Raw genomic sequence first — 9,019 nt, 5'->3', positions numbered from 1 at the left:
TACAAAAGCCTCATAGTCTATGTGTAAGCCTCTTATGAATCCACGTTCATAAGGAGTGCTATCCAAGCTAGATGTGGATTGGAAGTGTGGCATCTGAGAAGCGTGCCTTGTACACGAGAATACAAATGAACTATGACTTAGATAAAACACCCTTTTCTTGAAAAATTAAGGGCACATTTACACCCATGCACTTAAAAATGAATTTAACCTACCCCTCACACACACAAAACAAGATCTTGAAGAATTAAGGGCACATTTACACCCATGCACTTGAAAATGAATTTAACCTACCCCTCACACACACAAAACAAGATTGCAAATACCCATTTGCAAGTGGTGTTTTGTCTTCTCATTAAGTAAAAGAATTTTGTTTTGCTCTCATTTTACGATCATGCATAGGTAACGAGCGACCTATTGCAGATCTAAGTGTTGTCCCTACCTTTAAGTAGGATCCGTGGAAGTTGATTTTCACAAGGGCTCATAAACCTCATCTTGATTAAGAGTATCATTAACAAAAGGAATTCTAGCCATTACTGGCCTTTGATTTTTTTGAAGGAAAGGCAAAGCTTGTCCCTATTGTTGGAGCACTTTGAAGACAAAGATTGGCTCTTGTTGTGATACAAGCTTGCAAACCCATGCTATTAAGCTCATGCCATGGGATTAATGTTGCTAACTCATACGCTTAATTGAGAAAAAACCCTTCCCACTTTATTGACTTATTATTGCATTGATCTAATAAACGCATACAACAAGAATAAAGCTTCTAATCACTGCAATAATCTCATTTCTTGCTTTGCAATAAGCTTCATTTCCATGCTTGATCATTGAACTCCTCAAACTCTCCACTATTAGCTTATTGTGGGGCTTCCATACTATTAGCTCTTGCAATGTCTAAATGCAAATGCTCCAAACCAAAGATTGAGGCAGCTAATCTCAGCCCACCTCACCCCAAGACATGGTAGTGTAGAAACAGATAATTATTGCACTAGTCTAAGCTTAATACTCAATATGAAAGAATAAAATCACTGCATTAATTGGAAAGGAGACTTGGATGAAAACTCAATGAAACAAAATGGCGTGCAATTTGTAATGCCTACTATATTTAGGGCCAATGGGTGCTTCCAATAGTCTAGCTACAGGGATCTACTAGGTGGCACAGTCAGATGGGATCCTATTTAGTCAAGAGGTAGGCTTGCAGGTTTACACCCAATTCATTAATAATCCTTGCACCAACCGTATTTAATCTCTCATACAACTATTGCGTATTCCCAAACACACTGCCTTGATTTCAAAAGGTTATTGAAGGATTGAAATGCCATTGTTCCACTCGATTTCGTGAGCAGCTAGAACCTGATCATTATGCAGGAAGCTAGAACATGGTCATTATACAAGACAAGACAAGGCAAGGCAAAAAGTGAAGCTAAACTTTCCTGATGGAAATCATCTAGCTCGAGGTTGTCCAAACTAGACTGAACCACATCACCTTCCCCAGCAAGGTATGTTACTTAAAGGTTTACAAATAGTACATTTTCCTTATTACTAAGTATATTGGCATGTGAACATCCACTTCCTTCAAGATGTGTGGTTGATGCTAATGAAGTGACAATACTCCCACATGATCATTATACAACAGAATTAGAATGATGTTTTTTTTTCCTTTTTTTTTTTTTTTTGTTTGGGGGGGGGTATTAAATTACATTGGCAAGTTTCAATCCCTGTACCTGCATGCTGTCAAGCCAACATTCGACCCACTGAGATCGACAAGTTAGGGGGTGTGTCTAAGGATCTTGATAGACATCAGCTTTGGGTCTTCCAAACTAGACTGAACCACCTCACCTGCCATGTGGTAGGAGCTTTGCTCAGACCACTATTCATCAATAGTGCAAATACAAAGAGACTTGTTGCAAAGGCACGTTTTACAAGGATAGCCAATGCTCAAATGAAAGTGTCCATTCACAGCCACGGGTCTCTCGTGCAAGGATAGCCAATGCTCAATTTGTGTGTACACACACACCCACCCAACATTCATACAAACAAAGTTTATATCCTCTTCTTGCATCTAAATCATGAGCAATATCACACACAACATCCCTACAAACAAAGTTTATACCCTCTTCTTGCATCCAAATCATGAACAATTCTCCAATACCATATCTATTCTTTCGATAATTATTATCTTCATAATAACACCCCAAGCTTGATAAATAAGCAAGCTTTTGTATAAGATGTAAGTGGAAACTCTTTGGGTAGTGTGAGTTCATACCACCAAATCCAAAGAAGTTTCCTTTCACCAGATATAATGCTCACAAGGTAGACAAGCTATGCAAAAATGGAGTAAGCAACACTTGGCCTTACAGGATTTTCATACCCAACTGCTCGGTTGACTGCATGAATGTACAAACAAAGATACATGGTAATTGGAGGCAGGGTTATTAACTGACCAAGATCTGAAGTACCCATGATTAATAACCACCCAAAATGTATGACTCTGTCATGTCAGCTTTATGTCTACGCAGAAGGTTATCTGCAGGATGCCTTTCTTCAGGCTCATCCTCACCATGTGTTAGTTTATCATTCTTAGACCTTCCATGTAAAGCTCCATGAATTTGGACCCATTTCCCTTGTTCTGGTTCTGTAAGAGCAAAATTAGTACTACATGAACATGCATAAACCTGATGTACAAAAGATAAACATGAATATAAATATATATACGTATGCATGTGTGTCTGTGTGTGTGCGTGTGCATGCACATGTAGATATCTATACCTTTACATGTATACACATGTATGTATGTATGTATGTAGATATCTATACCTATACATGTATACACACACGCATAATTTGGTCAAGCCATTGTGATCACATGCATAATTCTTTGTCTTGGTGAATTTCTTGAATAGCAAGGATGCTTATGAAGCATTTTTTGGTAATGAAAAGGGGAAAAAAAAACCTACAAAAAAATCACAATTCTACTTCTTAAAAACCTAATGAAATTCTAACTTTCCCATACCTGGATGTCTGCTGGGAACTGTCCGAGCAGAAGCTGCTGTACCAAAAAAAAAAAAAAAAGCAGCAGAGAGTAAGAATTTGGAAGCATGAAAAACAATGAACCACCATAAATCTGTATTGAGATTTCTCCATATATCGTACCGGTAAAAGGGTATGCGCAAGAGATTAATACAATTAACCATAAGGCAGAGAACAGCACCGAATTAGGGAAGCGAAGTGGCAAGCATCTACGCATCGTGCTGGGCAAGGGAAGCTTTGCGCTCATGCGGACAAGAAGCAAGCAAGCATAGGAAACCCTGGAGCTGCTGCCTGACAAAGGTTGGTGGATGAATAATTTCCTCAAATCAAGTCCCTGAACTCTCAGATATACAAAGGATTAAATAAAGTTTGGGCGCCCATGGGCCGGTCAAGTTTCACATCATTACACACACACACAGAGAAGGCCCGCCCAACTTTTTGATCCCAATAGCCAATCCCAAAGGCTCAAAGTCAAATCTTCCTGTGAGCACTCACCCTTTACACACAAAAACAAGTTGCAAATTATTAAATGCCCTCTTGCCACCAACATTGTAATTTGCCTTATCTCTTCAACACACAAAAACAAATACTTTCTAGAACATTGCCACATGGGCAACACCTTGATAACCATAGTATTTTTAAGAGGCTATCCACATGATGCAAATGATGGGTTTCTAGTGGGCAGTTCATGGACCCTCACTCGCTTTTCAGTAAATCCCTCCAAGTGGCCTCCTTCTTGTGCTACTTCTCTTTTTGTACAACCGAACCACCCAACTTGGGGCAGGTTAAAAGGAACACCAAATGTTTTTTGATTCAAATGTGAGGTAGCCAACTCGTTAAGGGGTGAGTGAATGCGTGGTTAAATATTGAAACTTGTAGTACAGGCTCCCTATCCCTTCGCCATTGTAAGTTTTGAATGTTCAAATAAACAAAACATGTTAAGCGTTGAATCGCAAAAAACCCCCTAGTTTCACTATTGACTTCACCACTTGCCCAATTGCAATAAACTTTAATCTTTGTCTTTTAATTTCTTCGACCTTTTACCCACGCTTCCAATTGTAGAAAACCCTTACACTTTCCTCTATGCCAAGCACATGTCCATCTTAACTTTGAAGTGCAAATACCTAGTAGAGGCAAGCATTAGTAGACATGGTTTCACTTCTTTCATGGTAGGCCTTGGATTTGCTTATTTGTCATAGAATTGTAGTTTTTTTTACTTAATGTTTACAACTTTCAAGCTTGACCCTAGGCAATGTTTCTTGTGATTTGATATTTTCTTTGTACTTAGGTTCTCTACATTTTCACAATTTTCAATAATCACTTACACGCAAGAAAAAAATGCTATACTTTTTACTTTTGGAAGAGGATTCTATTACTTCCCAAACGACAATGAAATTGTGAAAGCATTGTCCATGCACATCCCTCACACTATACTCAAAAAACACAAATTTGACCAAGAGTAATTTACGTTGTCCATGCACATCATTTACACTATACTCAAAAAACATAAAATTATGTACAACACAAACACATGGAGTCCTTGACCAAAGATCTTTGCTCGATGACCCATTGATTTTATGGGGGAATGATACAAGATTCAACATCACAGAAGATAAAAATACCAGATCTCAAATTGCATATATTCTTGCATACAATATCAAGAAATATCTAGTTGTCCAAAAGTACAAATTAATGGCTACGTCCTCGACACTAGTTGGTATTTGCAATGCAAACTTTAAGATCGCCTCAGACTACATCAAGATGAGAATAGGTTCGTTATTATCCATATATCCATATACACAAGCCTTACATCTTAATTATGTACGAGTTGAAGTAGGTCGTCTTGATTGTAAATAATAGCAATATGGCATGTATGTAAGGGATAGGTTTTAAAAGAGTAAAAAATTTGCTATAGATCAAGACACAATACAACAACAAGCCGTATAAGATGCCATGAACACCGTCTGTTAGCATTGTAACAACTTGAAAGGCTTAATTACAGAGGTTCATATCTAGGACTTATCAGGGACTTCTTCTTGACCTTCATTATAGACAAGTTTATAGACATAAGGAGGAATGAAATTGAGATTCTAGAGAAGATGGCAAAAGAATTCAATCCGAAATTCTCATGGCCTATCATACGATTTATACTAGTTACAATTTCTAAGAAAAACTCTTATCTTTTCTAATTATTGGGGGATTAAGTATTGCCCAATAATTTGCACACCAATCCTATCATAGGCCTATTTCATAAAAGTATGTGCCTAGGCAAGCTTATTTTATAAGAGTATGTGCCTAGGTAGGCTTATCTCATAAAAGTATGTGCCTAGGTAGGCTTATTTCATAAAAGTATGTGCCTACGTAGGTTTATTTCATAAATATCAAATCTATGAACCTAGTTCATACTACATTCGTGAGCTTAGAGACGTGAGTCTATAGGTGTGAGCTTAGAGACATGTGAGCTCGCAAGCATAAGCCCACTAAGCATGATATAAGTCTAGCGCACCATTATTTCATACAAAAAAGAGGTGAGCCTGATAACTCATGCTTTGGAGCAGAATAAACTGATATTTTTTTGACAAAATTACAAAATCGAAGTGTGTTTTTATTATCATTTTCAATCAATTCCAGGAAAGAATAATTATTTTGCCAGGGCAATTAGTTTTAGGAGAGCTTGGTGTGCGCGGAAGGAGTGGCATTTGGGGGGAACAACAAGTTTTAAAGGTTGAAAACCTTAGGAGATGATATGAGGAGGCGTAAACAATTAGAAAATTATTTAAAAATTAGAAATACTCATAACTGCAAATCATGGGGAAGAAAACGTGGAGGAGGAGAAAAAAAAATGATTTGTATCTTGGGTGCATCTCCTCCCATTCTTGTAATATGAAGCATATAGCCTTCTTAGCAATGGTGTGTCTTGCCATTTTTGGTTGGGGTTGTTTTGAGTGAAATGGTGGAGATAAAGAAGAGAGAAAGTTAGGCTTAGTCTGATTAATTAGGGCTTAATTGATGCAATTCGGTTTAATTGGGAGCAAATCCGGCGTTAGAATAGATGGAGAAAGAGGAGTGGAGCAACATTAAAGCCAAAACGTCAAGTTTTTGTGTGCAGGTTGGTTGATTTTTTGAATATTCAATAATTTTTTAATTATTTATTAGAGAAATGGTTAAATTTACATTAATAATTAGTGGATTTGATGAAATTTCAACATGATATTTTTTCTTATGTTTAAATATGGTCTAGAGTTTTTGAAAATTACTCAATGAATTTCCAAGGTTGTTTGCTGATTTCTAAAAATCAAAAACCTACTTTTTAGTGCTAAAATGATATATTTTGGTCATTATAATTAGGTGTAATGTGAAAAATATGATTATATATTTTTCTTTGCCTTGAATTAATGTTAAAAGTTCCTAAAAATTAATTCATAGATTTATGAATAAGTGTACTAATTTTAAAATAAAACTCAGATCTTTAATAAAAAATAATAATTTTGGGCTAATAAATAATCAAAATAAATAGAAAATGAATGAAAAATTAAGGGCTACTAATTTTTAAGTTAGATTAATCTCAAAAAAATTAAGAAGGCTAAATGATTAAATGAATTAATAAAAATATTTTTTAAAGGTAAAAATGACATATTGATAAACCTTAAAAATTAATATCTGTTGTTGATAGAGAAAGAATTTGGGATAGGTTAAAAACTAAAATGAATTTTTTTCTATGAGAAATTTATGTTTAAAATTTGGTAATTATATAATTTATCCATGACATACTCCCTTTGTAAACAAACCCTAACAAATGAAAATTAAAAAAATAATAAGTAAAGTTTCATAGGGAATTTGTGGGTAGTATGACAAGAAAAACTTAACGTTTTATTGAGACCAATTGGAGTGGAAACTTAGGGATTTAATGGATCTAATTTAGATACACTTCCTTTGTAGTTTGAGACTAGAAATCATGCAAAAATGGATATTTTTGAGCTGAAATCGCTAGAAAAGCTATTGGATTACCTTGAAGGCTGATTTTTAGAGTCATATGAAATTGTTAGATGATATATAGAGACTTTTGGAAGGCAAGTTAAGAGAGAAGGCAAGGTGTAGTAGTGTAGGACACAACATAAAATTTAGACTAAAAAGAGCACTATTGATTGTTATTTACTAGTAATTTACCCTTTCTCTAGTGTAACAGCCTAATACTTGGCCGGTTAGTACCCCTGGTAGTGAGTGAAGTATTTACTAGGTCATTTTTGGTGCGTTCTCTGGGGGAGACTAACACACGCTACAAAAGGGTACGATAGCATGAGCATTAGTGAGCACGTAACTAGCGAAGAATTAGATCTAGAAAGAGTAAACAAACTACCAAATTATCCTTAATTAAGAGCCTAATTAAATAAACTTGGAGTGGTTATATTAGATATCCAAAGAAGAAGAAGAAGAACGCTAGTGAGAGAACTCGTGAAGAAAAAGACGACATAATAAGAGAATTAAGCACTTTTTCCCTCACTAGGAGGTTTTTTCCCCCGTGCATATGTACACCCTCTTAAGTTCACACGGTCCTAAGTGTGTTCACACACATCACTACCATATAATGCTACAAATCCCCCCTGGAGTGATAATGTGAACATGTACAGGGTATGGCCAATCAATCCTTAAAAAGCAGTAAGTCCAAAGCTTTACGAAAAGCTTCAAACTTTCACTCACGACGACGAGGAAGAGCCTTCTTGAATAAATCTGCCATGTTGTCATGTGTAGGCACATAAACCAAGTTAATCTCTGCTGTAGAGAGTTTTTCCCTTACAAAGTGGTAATGCACCTCAATGTTCTTAGTTGTAAGCATGAAACACTGGGTTCCTCGCACTGCTAATGCGCTCTGGCTGTCAGTGAAAATCGTAGTGCTAGACGACTGTCCACCAACACCCAAATCAGCCATAAGATGTCTGAGCCACACACACTCTCAACTGTAGTTGTAAAAGCTGCCCTATACTCAGCTTCGCAAAACTGGAAGTGGCCACTGTAGGTTACTTCTTACTAAGCCATGATATACATGAATCACCAAGGCGAAAGCAAAACCCACAAGTGGACACTCGTGTGTCATAACATCTAACCCATTCTGAATCACTAAAAGCATGCAGTTTGTGACTCACCTCCTTTGGATAAAACAATCCAAAATATTGAGTGCCCTGCAAATAGCGGAAAACCCGCTTGATAGCTTGCCAATGCTTCGTACCTAGGCTATGCATAAATCTGCTCAAATGTGAGACCACATACTGTATATCTGGCTTCGTGTTGCATACATAAAAAAGGGTTCCAACAGCCTACTCATAAAAAAGGGTTCCAACAGCCTACTCATACAAACTAGCATCAAAAGAGTATCCTATGGAGACAGGTACTTGACTTACTCTCCATAGGTGTAGCCACCACAGGTTTACAGTCTTCAAGAGATTAAACCTCTTCAATAGCTTTTGTATATATTTAGATTGTAGCATAACAATGCCATCATCATTGCACTGCATAAACTGAATCCCCAAATAATAATGCAAGGGCCCCAAATCTGACATCTTAAACGATGACTGCAAATCAGCCTTAAAGGCTGAAATTCGATCTATATCGGGTCCCGTGAGCAGCATGTCATCAATGTATAGAACGATGACCATAAATGTGTCCTTACTCCTCTTCACATAGAGGGTACTCTCTGTTGGACTGTTGCAAAAATAATTTGCAACCAAGTATGCATGAATCTTCTCATACCATGCTCTAGGAGATTGCTTAAGGCCATAAAGAACCTTTTTCAACTTGCATACTTTAGACTCTTCTCCTTTCACATCAAAACAACCAGGAGGATGTGATACATACACCTCCTCATGTAAATCACCATTCAAGAATGTAGTCTTAATGTCCAACTGATGTACATTCCACCCATGATTGACTGCCAAAGGAATGAGACACCTACTAATGGTAGTCATATGAGATGTGGGTGCAAAGGTCTCATCTCATA

General features: G+C 36.8%; 1 protein-coding gene across 4 annotated transcripts; it reads right to left on the bottom strand.

Annotated features, from left to right (window-relative positions):
* Positions 1-2,146: 2,146 nt before the first annotated feature.
* Positions 2,147-3,435, bottom strand: LOC147633944 (uncharacterized). 4 transcript variants are annotated; one of them, XM_086805017.1, is made up of 3 exons: positions 3,151-3,435; positions 3,011-3,043; positions 2,147-2,626 (listed from the first exon to the last, which is right to left on the bottom strand). In XM_086805017.1, the coding sequence occupies exons 1-3, from the start codon at positions 3,272-3,274 to the stop codon at positions 2,463-2,465; spliced, it is 321 nt and encodes a 106-aa protein (XP_086661143.1). In that variant the 5' UTR covers positions 3,275-3,435; the 3' UTR covers positions 2,147-2,462. The 4 variants fall into 4 exon arrangements, with proteins under 4 accessions (XP_086661143.1, XP_086661142.1, XP_086661141.1 ...); XM_086805016.1 differs by having other exon boundaries at positions 3,011-3,046; positions 3,151-3,434; XM_086805015.1 differs by having other exon boundaries at positions 2,147-2,632; positions 3,151-3,421.
* Between the last annotated feature and the right edge of the window lie 5,584 nt (positions 3,436-9,019).

Source organism: Cibotium barometz, chromosome 11 (assembly GCF_041138505.1).
Source record: "Cibotium barometz isolate CiBa-2024 chromosome 11, ASM4113850v1, whole genome shotgun sequence".
In the NCBI taxonomy this organism is placed as follows: domain Eukaryota; kingdom Viridiplantae; phylum Streptophyta; class Polypodiopsida; order Cyatheales; family Cibotiaceae; genus Cibotium; species Cibotium barometz.
Note: the sequence above shows the minus strand (reverse complement) of the source record. Positions and strands in the feature narration are given on the sequence as shown.

Coding starts and splice junctions, on each gene's coding strand:
- LOC147633944 (XM_086805014.1), bottom strand. CDS start 3,274: ATGAGCGCAAAGCTTCCCTTGCCCAGCACGATGCGTAGATGCTTGCCA. Junction 3,047..3,150: donor TTGCGCATACCCTTTTACCG/GTACGATATATG, acceptor TTTTTGGTACAG/CAGCTTCTGCTCGGACAGTT. Junction 2,633..3,010: donor AGTTCCCAGCAGACATCCAG/GTATGGGAAAGT, acceptor TTGCTCTTACAG/AACCAGAACAAGGGAAATGG.